Source organism: Propithecus coquereli, unplaced genomic scaffold (genome assembly GCF_000956105.1).
Source record: "Propithecus coquereli isolate 6110/MARCELLA unplaced genomic scaffold, Pcoq_1.0 Scaffold205, whole genome shotgun sequence".
Taxonomy (NCBI): Eukaryota; Metazoa; Chordata; class Mammalia; order Primates; family Indriidae; genus Propithecus; species Propithecus coquereli.
In genome coordinates, this window is record NW_012145523.1 from 163,648 (window position 1) to 180,039 (window position 16,392).

A 16,392-nucleotide genomic window follows, 5' to 3' on the forward strand; every position below is an offset into this window, starting at 1 on the left:
GTTTCGAATGTAATATATTAATAAACATGTGGTTGTCTAACATAGGATTTTAATGTATGCATATTCTCGTTAAGATGGAGGATACCTCTTTCCCAAGTGGAGGGAATGCCATTGGTGTGAACTCGGCCTCATCTAAAACAGATACGGGTCGTGGAAATGGACCCCTTCCTTTAGGGGGTAGTGGCTTGATGGAAGAAATGAGTGCCCTGCTGGCCAGGAGGTGAGAAATTTCTTTATGGTGAACATGTCCAGATTGAGAAGATTTTGTTAATTTTATTTATTCCAGATATAACAACGAGATGCAATTCTTCCCTCTTAGAGAAAGAGTAGTTTTTATACCAAGAGTTAGATGATATTTTTAAAAATCGATTTGCCTTCTTTGTAGGAGAAGAATTGCTGAAAAGGGATCAACAATAGAAACAGAACAAAAAGAGGACAAAAGTGTAAGTGAATAAAGACAGTCTCCTGTACCTTACAACATGGAATTCAGGCATAGCTTAGTCAGGAAATTGTGTCAAAAGATTGTTTAATTTGAACTATTTGCTTATTTTTTTTAACTATTCACATTTTAAAAGTGTCTTGTTTTGAATGTTATTTATGAATTTTTAATGGCATTCTTAGCATAATGAATTGTGTGGAATTGTAGGAAAAGCACTGATGTTCAAACCTGCAGTTTAATTCTTTTCCTAAGCCTACGTTTAAATGATGAAAGACCTTTTACTAGGTTTTTTCATTTCTTAGGATCTCGGTTTCCTTCCATTATTTTAAAATGAAGGAATTAGACTAAATGAATAGTTTTCATACATTTCCTCTAGAAGCTCTGTTGTTATTAGCAGTGCCTCTTAAGAATGTGTAACATTCATCCCCCCTCCCCAATTCAGCTGGGCAAACTCTGCTTTATCTGATATTGGTGTTTAACAAATAATGTAATTGTTTTCCCCTGCAACATCTGGCCTTCCTTGATGCCATTCCTCTGTCCCTCTCTTATCTCCTGCTTGGTAGCATTGGCAAGTGCAAGTTCTAGTTGAGGTGGAACACATGAGGAAAGGAGCTGTGGGAAAGGCTGAAGGGGAAATGTTAGGGAGGTAAGAGAAAGAAGAAATCTAAGCCAAAATGGAAGGGGGAAAAGATGGATGAAGGAAAAAGTGGGGAGTGGCAGAAAGAATGTTGGAAATGGAAGTCTAAAGCACTAAATGTATACAGCAACAGGTTTCTAATAGGTGTGATATTAATATATGTTTCTGTGCATTTAGGAAGATTCAGAGCCTGTAACTTCTAAGGCCTCTTCAATAAGTACACCTGGTAAGTTCAAGAGAAATATTTTAACCTTCGTAAACTTTCTCTAAGTATTAATACTCCCCAATTAAAAATCCCCCCCTTGCCCATGTTTGGACCAAGTGACTGATGAATCACTAAAATGCTAAAGTTATTTGTTCACACTTGGAAGCATTGATTTCCCCCTCTGCCTTTTGTGATCCCAGAAGCTGCTGCTATTTCTTCCTGATATTGAGAGACCTGTTACAATGCAAAGGTTTTTTTCTCATGACTCTCTTTGAAAACCATATTTTTACACATTTTATGTGTCTTGCTAATAATTTGAGGTTATTCACTAAAACAAGAAAAATACATTATTAGGCCAGGCATGGTGGGTCATACCTGTAATCCCAGTACTTTGGAAGGCCAAGGCAGGGGATGATTTAAGGTCAGGAGTTCAAGACCAGCCTGGGCAACATAGCAAGATCCCATCTCTAAAAAAAAAAAAAATTATCTGGGCATGATGGCATGCACCTGTAGTCCTGGCTACTTGAAAGGCTGAGACAAGAGGATTGCTTTAGCCCAGGCATTTGAGGTTATAGGGAGCTACAGTTATACCACTGTACTCCAGCCTGAGTAACAGAGTGTGATGCTGTCTCTAAAATGAATGGAAAGTATTTTTAATAGTTCATTCTTAAGGGTAAAAACTAAGTGAGTATGATAGCTAGCACTAAATTTCAGAACATTCTCAAGTTGACAATATTGTCATTTTAACTATTCATTTGGGTGATAGTGATAATCAAGGAAATAAAGCTTCTAATTATAAGCTAAAAAATTCTCCTTAAAACTTTTGGGAATTGTTCTTGAATTCAGTGAAATTTCTGGCATTGAAAATTCTTGGGCATAGAATTTGTTACTCATACACATATAAAATACGTTTCACTGTAGGTACTTAATGAGTACTATATCCAAGATGAGAATATGAGATCATTACACAGTCACATGTTATTTCTTCATTTTGACTAAAGACTAAGGGTTGGACTATTTTTTACCTCCTTATCTATTTTGGAATGAAGTAACATAAATAAATTTGATGAATTAGTATCTGAAAGTGGTCCATAGGAAACCATTATAGAGAAATGTTAATAGTAATTCCTACATATTTTGATTTAGAGATTATCAGCTGTATCTAATATTCTTTTTTTAATAAAAAAACATACTTTTTGTTTTTTGTGATTGTAAGCTATTCCCCCCTGAAAAAAATTCCTCCTTTTTATTATTGAATAGTGACTACTCAATAGTCTAATTGCTATATTATAATTAACATTATGACATTGTGTACTTCTTTAGCCTACCTTGTTTTTCCTCTGAATAGGACATCATTTTATGTTATCTTCATGAAAAATTCACTAATTTGTGACTCAATTATTTTTTTATCCTTTATCTTCCTCCTTATAAGTCAAAATTAATTATATATGCTGTCATTAAGACCATAAATATTTTAAAACTGGACCATACTTTGGGGTCATAGAACCTTTAGAATATTATAAGAGCTATAGATCTTCTCTCCATGGGGAAGAATCATATTTTTATACAAATTTGTCCAAAATTTTAAGATGTTTATGAATTCCCTGAAGGATATCCATGGTCCCCAAGAATACCTTATCTAATCTACATCACCTTATTTAAAATATGAAAAACTAAAGCACAAGTTTTATGTGTGCCTGCATGTGTGTGCCATGCAATCCTTGATATAAAATCAGGGATTTATTCAGAAGGGCTGGAGGCTTCTTTTTTCACTTGTTTCGTTCAATTTTTTTTAATTGGCCTTGAAGGGCCAAAAAGAAATGAGAGATAAAGATCCTAAGCACAAAAGCTCATGGTCCAGCTGAGACACACAGGAGTGAAAGTTAATCTCTTACAACCGTGTGTTGAATTACTAAGTACTGTGTCAAAGAGGGAGATCAGATATAGAATCACCTGGGTCGTCTTTGTGGAAAAAAGTGACATTTTACTATGCCTCGGAGAGTATTTAGTTGGCTGAAAGTGAGGCAAGGCATGCTATTTCAGCAAGTAAGAACAGCATGAGCAAAGGGACGGATTTAGAGAAGAGGCTAGGAAATAGTAAGTAGACTCCCTGGCTAGAGTGGAGAATTCTTTTTGAGGAATATTACCAGGAAAGATTGGAAAAGTGAGTGAGAAACAAAAAAAATGTCGAGAGCCTTTATGAATGGTCAGGAGTTTAGACTTAACCCTGTACGTGTTAAGTGGACATTGAGTCCACTGAAACTGTCATAGGCACATTAAAATGGCAGTTGAGCAGTGTGCCGTGGAAATCAGAGAGGACTGAGAGCGGGAGGCCAGTTGCGGAGCTCCACACTGGTGCCAGAAAAGACCCTCTGAAGGGAACCCAGCCCCTGCCCTTCCCCTGAAACCCATTGGCGCCCTTAGAGAGAGGAGCTCTTACTGTCTCTGCTCCCACAGAGCCAAATCGAACAGCTCTTCCTGACAACCGGATGAGCCCTTTTGAGATCAAAAGATGATTCTGGTTTGGCTTATTGGAAAAGGACCTCTCAGCCAGTTGTGACAAGGTAGCACTCACTGCTACCTCGTTATCTACTTCCTACTGTGTTATCTACTTCGGGAGTACTGCCTCATCCTTCCACCTGCCTCCTGGGTGACAGCGTCCTGATGACTGTTTCCGTCCCTGCCCAGTTGTGCCTGTTTCATTCAGGACTTTCCTTTTTTTGCCTGCTCAGGCTGGTGTCTGTCAGATATGTTTCTGAATCTGTCTATCCCGAACCCAGGGAACATTTGATGTCCTCTGGCCGACTCCAGAACTTGCCACCACTGTGGCAGTCATTGAGAGAATATGTTAGTTGTTAGAGTAAAAAAGAAGGCATAAAAAAAGTAATGAAAAAGGAAGGAATTGATTGATTGAGGAGTAAAGCAAGATCAGTGGTGACTTAAGGTTTCACACCTAGATGCCAGCATGCCACAGAAATTCAGAACCAAAAGCAGTGTCTCCAGGGAGAACTGGAGTTTAGTTTTGCATTTGTTTAGTTCGAAGAGACTATAAGCTACACGTGAGAATGTACAGAGACCAACTGAGGGGCTGTGTGGGAACTCAGAGCAGTTTCTTCGTTAAAACCGTAAAGTGAGATCACAAGTCATAAAGAGACTTGATTCTCATGTGGCTCAAATGCTTTCCTCCATGACAAGGTTCCACTTCTGATTTTACCCTGTCATCAAGTGAGGCCAGGACTGCATCAGTGAGTCAGCCCAAGTTAGAAAAACAATTCGAGCACAATAGAAGGCCAGTGAGTCACTACATAGTAATAAGAGCTTAGAGTGAACTTCTTTATATTTAACTGAAATTGTCTGCCAAATCCTAAGAATTTGTTGTCTAAGAATCAAGGAACTACAATGGAATTCCATGATTCTGAAATTTATTTTGTTTCAATTTTTTTTTCCAAGAGGACTATTTGGATTTAGATGAAATGTTGAAGTACATGAACACATTACAAATTATATTTTTTGTTTTATCGTTAGCACTAAAAGTAAGTAAAAATTGTATGGGTAATACTGTCCTAATTAATTGAAACTATGCTAATTAATTAAAATTATCCTATCCTTATTCTGTCTTTATTAGGGAAACTTCTTACCATCTGGTATATAGAATTATAATATTTTAGATTTAACAATCTGAGTTTTTCCTAGGAAATTTATCATACTTCCTTATTAACTTTTTCTCATTTTAAGGTCTGAAATTGTACACATTAGCATCCTTTCAGATTTTAATGTTTAAAATTACATTTAAACATTTTTATTTATCTACTTCGCTAACATAAACAGTTATAATGGCATTTAGTATTCTGTTATTTGTTTTATAATAACTCTGGAAACTTATAAGATATTTAATGAGTTTTGGTCCTTATTTTTAAAGAACCAACAAGAAAACCTTGGGAAAGAACAAACACAATGAATGGCAGCAAGTCACCTGTTATCTCCAGGTACCAATTTTTTCTCTAAGTTTTGTATTTCACTTGTATCAAAAAAGATATTAATACTATTATAGAAAAAAATTGAAGATAGATTAGAAATTATACAAAGGAGCACATAAAATGCTGGTAATCCCACTCTATTAGATAACCACTGAGCCTCGTTATATTTTTACTAGTGATTGTCTGATAAATTCTACTTTACATTTATTAGCTAGATTATCTGAAATTTTAAGGTAGCTTAATCCCTCCCAATTTGTTTGACACATTCAAGACTACAGAAAAGCTGTTGAAAGAATTCCTATACACCCGTTACCTGTATTCACCAGTTGTCAGCACTTTGCCGCGTTTGTCTTATCTGCATGTCCACAGTTTTTTCCTCTGAATAGGTTGAAAGCAGTTCGCAAATAAGTGTTGCTTCACCCTAAATAATTCAGCATTTTTCCAAAGAACTAGAACATCTCCTACATAATTATATCACTCTCAAGAAATTTAACATTGAACAATAATATTATCTAATATAGTATATATTCACATTCCCCAATTAATCTCAATGACATCCTTCATAGATTTTTCTCTAAATATAATTTTTGGAAGAAACTTTTATGTTTTAAGCTGAAAATCATCTGGAGAGAAAAGACTGTGATTTTTAAGAGAAAGCAAAATAAAACCTAAAACTTCTAATTTGTAAAGAAAAATGCCGCTATCTCTGTTGAAACTTCTAAGCACAATCAAGTTAGCAAAGACAGTGCCCAGAAACGAGACTGGTGAACGCTTGTTTCTGTAAGTGGCATGTGGCACGGTCAAGAGAAGTTATTATTCCTTCAGCTAGCATACTTTATTATCGTGACTAGATTTATATTATATCACAGATCTTTAACATAGATGAAACTTTTTCTTGGTTCTATGAGACAGTTTAAAGGGCTCATTTTTCCCAGAAGAAAAAAGGTATGTATTTAGAGACTAAAGTTCTTAGTCTTTACTTTCTCAGCTATTTGCCTTATTTGTGCCTCATAAAAAGCAAACGTGTTGTTAATTGTAGAAACCTAGTTAAAGTACAAGGATAGAGTTCATATTATCACAAACCTATTCTGTGCTAGCCTAAATCTAAATTTGATTTTGGCTTTTGTGTGGTTCTTTCTGCTGGTAGGAAAAGAAGATTTGGTGATGACACAATTGTTTAAGCTCCACAAAAAACTGAACCTTTTTAAATGTATAAAAGTTTTAGTTTCTAAGTGACTAAAAGATGATCATATCTGAGTTTAGATGAAAGAAGGTAATTGCTGTTAGTGGACATTTTTTTAAGTAGAGTAGAAAAATTGCACATTTGTGACTCGGATACCTGAGGCGGCCTTCTAACACATCTCTACTAGTTGTTCTGGGTTTTTTTCAGTGGCGTATTATGAGGTTTGATTTCTCAAGTACATATCAAGGAGCAGAACTGTGATGTGCCATTTGTCCTTGAAAATGTAAATTGTGCCATTTCGCTCCTACTCTTCAGCCCTACTTCATGATAGACATTCCCTAGTGACCCTAAAGCTAAGCCTAAGTGACGGCAACAGTGATATCTTAGAAGAGACAAGGAAGAGGTTCTCCAGGTGTAATATGTTCCTTGTTGTGTTTGGTCTCTCGCTTAGTAAAAGAGAAAATATTCTTTGAAAGATTTTTTTTAGACTTCTAAAAGAAATTTAATAAATACTCAATAAAGGTCACCATTCTGAAAATAATTTTACATAGATTAGTTGAATCTTGGTTCTTATTATCCAGTAGTGCATTGTAATCATGTCCCAACTTTCTTTTAGGTAGCTTTCCTCACCTTTCCCAAAATAGAAATTCTGAAATACCTGATTATTTCCTGACCACTCATATATCTTTCGATAGATTCGCTCCAGCCGCTAATATGTATGTCTTAAAATTTCAGCAAAGGCAGTTTTAAACCATAAAAGATTTTTAAAATATGTTTAAAAGACTAAGAATGACATTGCTTTTCTTCCTAACTTACCTCCCCTGTTCCTTCCGAAAGCAAGTATTTTGGCTACTTGATGTTTTTATTGAAGTATACCTCATCCTTCCACTGTAGTGAAAGTACCTGTTTCTCTTCTGAATATCCATGTCAAAATTATGTTAGTGGTGAGATGGATTAAGATCTCATTATGTACATGAGATATTGCATCATGCTGTGTTTAAGTGAAGATGTAACATAGTAAAGTAAAAGCAGGAATGTTGTTAAAAATGCTTTAAACTATGACTAGAATGTAACATTGGAAAGTTTGTGAATTCTTCTGGTTTTTATTAAGATCTTACAGATCCTGTATTCAGGATGGGGGAAAAAAGTTCTTTACATGCCTCCTAAAGAGAGTTAATTTTGTATACTTGAAGCTACCATGATTTTTATTATGCTTTTTGAGTCTGTTGCTTGATATTCACTCTGATAGAAATGTCTTTGATTGTGTTTTGGTACTTTTTTTGAATCTTTGTGGTAGGTAGGTTTCACTGTGCCTACAGCCTATAAAGGTAGCCATTCTGGGATGATCTTTTTTTTTTTTTTTTCCTGTAATTATCAAATAAATAGTATCCTTACATAAATAAAATTAGTCTTAAAATATCTTGATTTTTATTGGGGAAAACGATTATTTTAAGGTTAATGGACTCCTTTAGTTCTTGTTTTGCTTGCCATAACTGAAAACCTATAAAACAGTAACATAATGAGAATTATTTTTGTAAGTTCTATTGTATATTCCTTTAAATGGTTTTTCCCCTTCATAGACGGGATTCTCCAAGGAAAAATCAGATTGTTTTTGACAACAGGTCCTATGATTCATTACACAGGTATCATCCTGCTGTGACTTTGTGATTTGAGACTTTTAAATAACATGTTCAGGATAGGGCTGAGCTTTTTCTACCTGGATTGGTAATCACCACAGAGATATTTAGGAAGATTGAGTCCTTCCTTTTTTACTTTATTTTGAATACTTTAAAGCAAATCTTGCCATGACTTTATAGTTGGATTAGGATAAATATAAATGGTGAACATACCAAAAATACTTGAATGGAAATCTGAGGCCACATATATTATCTCGGCCATTTGCAGCTTTAGCATTTTCTTTTAAAGGCAGTTCTCTTTATGATAATGAGACAAGGTTTTAAAAAGTGGAGTAGAAGATCCTGTACTGTTTGTTAGTGGAACACAGGGCAATATTATAGCCACAGTTGTGGATAATTCATTCTTTGAGGAAAATTTCTATTTCCTAGATATTTTGTAGTAAATTGAATCTTTAGCAACCTAAGACCTAACATCCTGAGCAAATTATTTCTTTTCTAGGATGAGCCCTATTATACTATTTTTTAATTAAGAAGACTTAAGATATGAACTACCTGTTTCTTTCTTAATTAAAAAAAATAGATAATTAGAAAAATCCTCAAATGCTTTTCAGCTATTTATAGAATTTGGCAGAATAGGGACTTAAATCTTATAGTACAGTTATTTTATAGGCAGATGTCTAAAGGCAACACTCTTATTATAAAGTAATAAAAACCTCTGAGAAACCCTCATACTTTGTTATCAATTATAGTGTAAACCCATAGGTTAGAAATAACTGAAATAGATCCATGTTACTGTGTACATCAAGCCTGCTGGGAACAAGAATTAATAGTATGCATAGGGGGTTTGTCTACCACAATGAGTAGGGAGTTCTATAATCAGACCCTTTGGCCAAATCATTTTTTTCAAAAATTATTTTCATGCCATCGATAATCAAAATATTTGATAGTTAATTTTGTCAGTCAGTTAAATCTTAATAAAATATTTATATTGCAATAGTGAAATACTTTTTCCTGCTTTTTTTGGGGGGGGTGTGGTTTAATTGTTCTGACCAAAAGACTTGTTTAGAAAATTTGCTAGTATGAAGAGAAAATAGCATTTAATGAAGAGATTTTTTTTGTAATAAATCTTCTCAGCTATCTTGCTCCTTTCACACATAGTGCTCCCTGGGATAATGTTGTTGATAAACATTTTCGTTGTTTAAAAAAAAAAAAAAAGTGGTGATTACTTCTTTCCTTCAGTATGAAAAGTTCCCCCCTTTAGTTAATTATCATGGTGGTGGTGGTGGTGATGGATTGCATGTTAGCATGAATTAAATTTTTTTAAAATTGCATGTTTCCACAATTGTTTATTAAATAATAATAATTTTTGCATTGTATAGTAAATAAGGATCTATTGATAACATCCAGCCCAGTTAAGTAGCAGACTATAGTTGTTTATATGAATTTCAGAGGTATTCATTATATAATTAGAAGAAAATAACTAGCTAATTGTCCCACTTAAATGTGAAAAGTAAAAGAAAAGCAGGATAATTAATAATTTAATTCTGGAGAACAGGAATAAATAGCATGAACAAGAAACACACAGTGTGCTTCAAGAGTAATTACTAGACCTGACTCTCCATTAGAACACCGTCTTGCATACTATGGTCTCAGTAAATCTGAAGTGACTGTGGAAGTAAGTAGTCTCCTCAGCAAAGACAGACCGTGTATCCTTATAAGAGCAAAGCATATATTGCATATAAATCTTCTTATCCCCTAATAAGCTCAGTGCTTACTGAATGAAATTTTTTGAAAGTTATTACTTTCCTTATTCATGTAAGCAGATACCTAATGAAGTAAAAATGGTTGACTTGATTCATAACAGTCTTCGAAGCAGTGATATGTTTTGATATTAAAGCAGATTAACTCAGTATTTCATCTTCATGAGAAATGCCTATGGATTTAAAGTTTTGTGTGTTTTATAAGAATTATGAAAGTATAACTTTGAAAAAGTTATTGTGCCTATTGTGTCTTGGTTCAATTTCTAACATTGGTCCTCTGCAAAATTGGAAACATATGATTTGCCTAATAGTTCTAAATTTCACTGATCTGTGGCCCTTAAAGAGTGGCCACTTACTATACTAAACCAGAAAATAGAGGAGTGCCAATTAAAATTCTAGGTTTTCCAATGGGGATTTTCTTTTATTGCCAGAATTAGAGAGGGAGCCATGACTGATTTATTTGATGTTGAAACTTAAACTTACTTAAAATATACCTAATCACTAGGTATATTTCTTCACATAAAATTTTAATAGAAACTGAACTTTTGAAAGTGTGATAATAACTGACAATCTGCTTCTGTCTGGCATTTCCTTTTTTTTTTTTTTTTTAACCAAAATAAATTTATGAATGTAGTTAACCTGAAACACCATTCAAATGACGTCTCCATAAAAACTTCATGGGGAAATAGCCACATGGTCTAACCTAATAATCATTTTTCCAACATTCTTGTTTATTTTGATGTTGAAATGGAATAAAATATATACAAAGAGATCATGTTTACTAAAATGTTTTCTTCTTTCAACGCAAGAAATAATAGACTTTGTAAACTGATTTGTGTTAGAGTAAAATATTCAAGTCTTTATATTTTTCCTTCCATTGGTTTGCCAGGTAATTTAGTAGATAATGTAAAATTTCAAAAGAAGAAGAAAACAACATTGCATTATTTGGGCCTCAGATGTTTCAGCTGACCTCTTCATCACTGTTTGGTCAACATGTCACATGTTACCTGGTTACCTGCCTCATGCCTAAAGAACGCTGTCTTCTACTCTGTTCTGAAGAAGTCTCACCATCTTGTCACCTTTCTATAGTTTCTTTAGAAATAACTGCAATGCTGAGAAAAATGAAAAATATTTTCTGCTTTATGTTCTAATCAGTCCTACAATTTTGACAACTAACTTTTAAACAAAATGTGTTTTATTTAAGAAATGTATTTAAATCTGGTGTTGGGGTGATACATTTGCCAGTTTTTGTGAACTCATTAAATATCAAAAATGTTGTTTACCTGTCCTGGTAATTTCATTTGTACAGACCAAAATCCACACCCTTATCACAGCCCAGTGCCAATGGAGTCCAGACAGAGGGACTCGACTATGACAGACTGAAACAGGTGCGTGCGCAGTGGCAACTCATATTAGTGCTCGTTTCTTTTTTTAAATGTCCCATATACATATATTTGACATGGATCCTGAATGTATTTTGAAAGAGTAGAGTTAAAATATTTTTATATAAGTTAAACAGTAGCATAGTACTGTATTTTTTTTTCAAATTCTCATTTCTGGTTCAGTGAATTCATATAAAGTTCCAACAGTGGTGGAGTGTGGGCCCGTGGCTCAGTGAGTGTGAGAGCATAAAGATTAAATATGAGTGCATGGTGTTCAGTTGTAAAGAAAACAGTAGGCTTCTACATTTTACTTACCGTATTGGCAAAATTGGACCCAACAAATCTGATTTTGGCAAGAATGTAAGGAGATGGATACTCTTGTATGTTTCTGCTTTCTAAGAAACAGTTTGGGAAAGCAAATCAAAAGCCTGAAAAATAAATGTCTTACCTTTGAACTCAGCGGTTTCACTTCCAGGAATTTATGCCAAGAAAATATTGTGTAGAAGTTTGCAAATATATGGTGAGGATTCTGTAACCATCAAGGGATCATAATTTAGAATATTTAATAATGAATTGTGAAGACTTGCTCATGTTAGGTGAAACAGGTAACAAAACCAATGTGTACAGTGATCTCAGTTTTATAAAAAAGAAAAAGATACTATTTGTATTTTAGATACATATGCATTATATTTAATATATATATATATATCTGCAGAAAAAAGTAATAGGTGGTAAGATTGTGAGTTTTAAAATATCTGTTCCCGGAAGAGATAAAATAATTTTTTTAGATAAACTTAACTTTTATTCTGCAGAGCTATTTGCAAAGTAGAGTTATGTAATTTAAAAAGGAAGCATGTGGTCATTAATAATCAAGCCCCTGTTTTGCTGTGTGTTGAATATGGCCCTCTTTTCTTGAAAAATGCTTGATAGTAGACCACCTTCACACACTTGAAAATATGGTAAATTCTTGATTATCTGAAGTAATGGAGTAGAAGAAAGGAATAGATTTGACTTTTGATATGATTTAAAGATGAAGTTGAATAAGGTTATCTGTTAGTCCCTACAATAACTTCTATAACTCACTACCTCAGTTCCCTCATTGGTAAGATGAAAGAATTAAGCTAATTGACAGCTTCCATTTTAAAACTTTCTAGTAGGCACATTTAAAAAGTACAAAGAAAAGGGCAAAATTTTAATATTTTACTTAACCTAATTTACTGAAAATATTTTAAATATGTAGTCAAGCTTTGAAAATGACTAATGAGTTCCTTTATGTTACTTTTATCATACGAAATCTTTGAAATCTGGCGGGTATTTTACACTTTACAGCACATCTCATTTTGGACTAGCCCTGTTTCAAGTGTGCACGGCAGCTGCCTATGGCTGGCGCCTGCTGCATTTGGCACCACCTTCATCTCTAACCTTTAGGTCAGCCACTGAGGTCCATCTGGGAAATCCTAGATTTTTTGAGATGTGGTTTGGCAGCTGGGTGATTCCTAAGAAATCCTCATACTCCAAATCAGATGACAGATTTGCCAAGAGCCAATTGTCCACTTTACTGTAACACCTTCCTCCTTGAAACTTCTTTTGCATCACCTCTCAGACTGCTGCCAGGGGACGAGATTAACAGCAGAGCCATTTTCTTTTCTAGAAACTATCTGAATCATACCTTTCACTGGATGACAGAATTTTTTTTTTTTTTTTTTTTTTTAGAGACAAAGTATTGCTCTATCACCTTTTTTTTTTTTTTTAACCAAAATAAATTTATGAATGTAGTTAACCTGAAACACCATTCAAATGACGTCTCCATAAAAACTTCATGGGGAAATAGCCACATGGTCTAACCTAATAATCATTTTTCCAACATTCTTGTTTATTTTGATGTTGAAATGGAATAAAATATATACAAAGAGATCATGTTTACTAAAATGTTTTCTTCTTTCAACGCAAGAAATAATAGACTTTGTAAACTGATTTGTGTTAGAGTAAAATATTCAAGTCTTTATATTTTTCCTTCCATTGGTTTGCCAGGTAATTTAGTAGATAATGTAAAATTTCAAAAGAAGAAGAAAACAACATTGCATTATTTGGGCCTCAGATGTTTCAGCTGACCTCTTCATCACTGTTTGGTCAACATGTCACATGTTACCTGGTTACCTGCCTCATGCCTAAAGAACGCTGTCTTCTACTCTGTTCTGAAGAAGTCTCACCATCTTGTCACCTTTCTATAGTTTCTTTAGAAATAACTGCAATGCTGAGAAAAATGAAAAATATTTTCTGCTTTATGTTCTAATCAGTCCTACAATTTTGACAACTAACTTTTAAACAAAATGTGTTTTATTTAAGAAATGTATTTAAATCTGGTGTTGGGGTGATACATTTGCCAGTTTTTGTGAACTCATTAAATATCAAAAATGTTGTTTACCTGTCCTGGTAATTTCATTTGTACAGACCAAAATCCACACCCTTATCACAGCCCAGTGCCAATGGAGTCCAGACAGAGGGACTCGACTATGACAGACTGAAACAGGTGCGTGCGCAGTGGCAACTCATATTAGTGCTCGTTTCTTTTTTTAAATGTCCCATATACATATATTTGACATGGATCCTGAATGTATTTTGAAAGAGTAGAGTTAAAATATTTTTATATAAGTTAAACAGTAGCATAGTACTGTATTTTTTTTTCAAATTCTCATTTCTGGTTCAGTGAATTCATATAAAGTTCCAACAGTGGTGGAGTGTGGGCCCGTGGCTCAGTGAGTGTGAGAGCATAAAGATTAAATATGAGTGCATGGTGTTCAGTTGTAAAGAAAACAGTAGGCTTCTACATTTTACTTACCGTATTGGCAAAATTGGACCCAACAAATCTGATTTTGGCAAGAATGTAAGGAGATGGATACTCTTGTATGTTTCTGCTTTCTAAGAAACAGTTTGGGAAAGCAAATCAAAAGCCTGAAAAATAAATGTCTTACCTTTGAACTCAGCGGTTTCACTTCCAGGAATTTATGCCAAGAAAATATTGTGTAGAAGTTTGCAAATATATGGTGAGGATTCTGTAACCATCAAGGGATCATAATTTAGAATATTTAATAATGAATTGTGAAGACTTGCTCATGTTAGGTGAAACAGGTAACAAAACCAATGTGTACAGTGATCTCAGTTTTATAAAAAAGAAAAAGATACTATTTGTATTTTAGATACATATGCATTATATTTAATATATATATATATATCTGCAGAAAAAAGTAATAGGTGGTAAGATTGTGAGTTTTAAAATATCTGTTCCTTAATTAAAAAAAATAGATAATTAGAAAAATCCTCAAATGCTTTTCAGCTATTTATAGAATTTGGCAGAATAGGGACTTAAATCTTATAGTACAGTTATTTTATAGGCAGATGTCTAAAGGCAACACTCTTATTATAAAGTAATAAAAACCTCTGAGAAACCCTCATACTTTGTTATCAATTATAGTGTAAACCCATAGGTTAGAAATAACTGAAATAGATCCATGTTACTGTGTACATCAAGCCTGCTGGGAACAAGAATTAATAGTATGCATAGGGGGTTTGTCTACCACAATGAGTAGGGAGTTCTATAATCAGACCCTTTGGCCAAATCATTTTTTTCAAAAATTATTTTCATGCCATCGATAATCAAAATATTTGATAGTTAATTTTGTCAGTCAGTTAAATCTTAATAAAATATTTATATTGCAATAGTGAAATACTTTTTCCTGCTTTTTTTGGGGGGGGTGTGGTTTAATTGTTCTGACCAAAAGACTTGTTTAGAAAATTTGCTAGTATGAAGAGAAAATAGCATTTAATGAAGAGATTTTTTTTGTAATAAATCTTCTCAGCTATCTTGCTCCTTTCACACATAGTGCTCCCTGGGATAATGTTGTTGATAAACATTTTCGTTGTTTAAAAAAAAAAAAAAAGTGGTGATTACTTCTTTCCTTCAGTATGAAAAGTTCCCCCCTTTAGTTAATTATCATGGTGGTGGTGGTGGTGATGGATTGCATGTTAGCATGAATTAAATTTTTTTAAAATTGCATGTTTCCACAATTGTTTATTAAATAATAATAATTTTTGCATTGTATAGTAAATAAGGATCTATTGATAACATCCAGCCCAGTTAAGTAGCAGACTATAGTTGTTTATATGAATTTCAGAGGTATTCATTATATAATTAGAAGAAAATAACTAGCTAATTGTCCCACTTAAATGTGAAAAGTAAAAGAAAAGCAGGATAATTAATAATTTAATTCTGGAGAACAGGAATAAATAGCATGAACAAGAAACACACAGTGTGCTTCAAGAGTAATTACTAGACCTGACTCTCCATTAGAACACCGTCTTGCATACTATGGTCTCAGTAAATCTGAAGTGACTGTGGAAGTAAGTAGTCTCCTCAGCAAAGACAGACCGTGTATCCTTATAAGAGCAAAGCATATATTGCATATAAATCTTCTTATCCCCTAATAAGCTCAGTGCTTACTGAATGAAATTTTTTGAAAGTTATTACTTTCCTTATTCATGTAAGCAGATACCTAATGAAGTAAAAATGGTTGACTTGATTCATAACAGTCTTCGAAGCAGTGATATGTTTTGATATTAAAGCAGATTAACTCAGTATTTCATCTTCATGAGAAATGCCTATGGATTTAAAGTTTTGTGTGTTTTATAAGAATTATGAAAGTATAACTTTGAAAAAGTTATTGTGCCTATTGTGTCTTGGTTCAATTTCTAACATTGGTCCTCTGCAAAATTGGAAACATATGATTTGCCTAATAGTTCTAAATTTCACTGATCTGTGGCCCTTAAAGAGTGGCCACTTACTATACTAAACCAGAAAATAGAGGAGTGCCAATTAAAATTCTAGGTTTTCCAATGGGGATTTTCTTTTATTGCCAGAATTAGAGAGGGAGCCATGACTGATTTATTTGATGTTGAAACTTAAACTTACTTAAAATATACCTAATCACTAGGTATATTTCTTCACATAAAATTTTAATAGAAACTGAACTTTTGAAAGTGTGATAATAACTGACAATCTGCTTCTGTCTGGCATTTCCTTTTTTTTTTTTTTTTTAACCAAAATAAATTTATGAATGTAGTTAACCTGAAACACCATTCAAATGACGTCTCCATAAAAACTTCATGGGGAAATAG

The 16,392-nt window shown here is 33.6% G+C and overlaps 1 protein-coding gene across 1 annotated transcript in view; it reads left to right on the plus strand.

The window, feature by feature from the left end:
• ENAH (enabled homolog (Drosophila)) overlaps window positions 1–16,392 on the plus strand; it is a 72,906-nt gene that overhangs the window by 55,164 nt on the left and 1,350 nt on the right. The window contains exons 8-13 of the mRNA XM_012644035.1: window positions 75–220; window positions 386–443; window positions 1,254–1,302; window positions 5,201–5,267; window positions 8,022–8,084; window positions 11,148–11,226. Of these exons, the coding sequence (XP_012499489.1) occupies window positions 75–220; window positions 386–443; window positions 1,254–1,302; window positions 5,201–5,267; window positions 8,022–8,084; window positions 11,148–11,226 (462 nt within the window). The remainder of the gene's footprint in view (window positions 1–74; window positions 221–385; window positions 444–1,253; window positions 1,303–5,200; window positions 5,268–8,021; window positions 8,085–11,147; window positions 11,227–16,392) is intronic.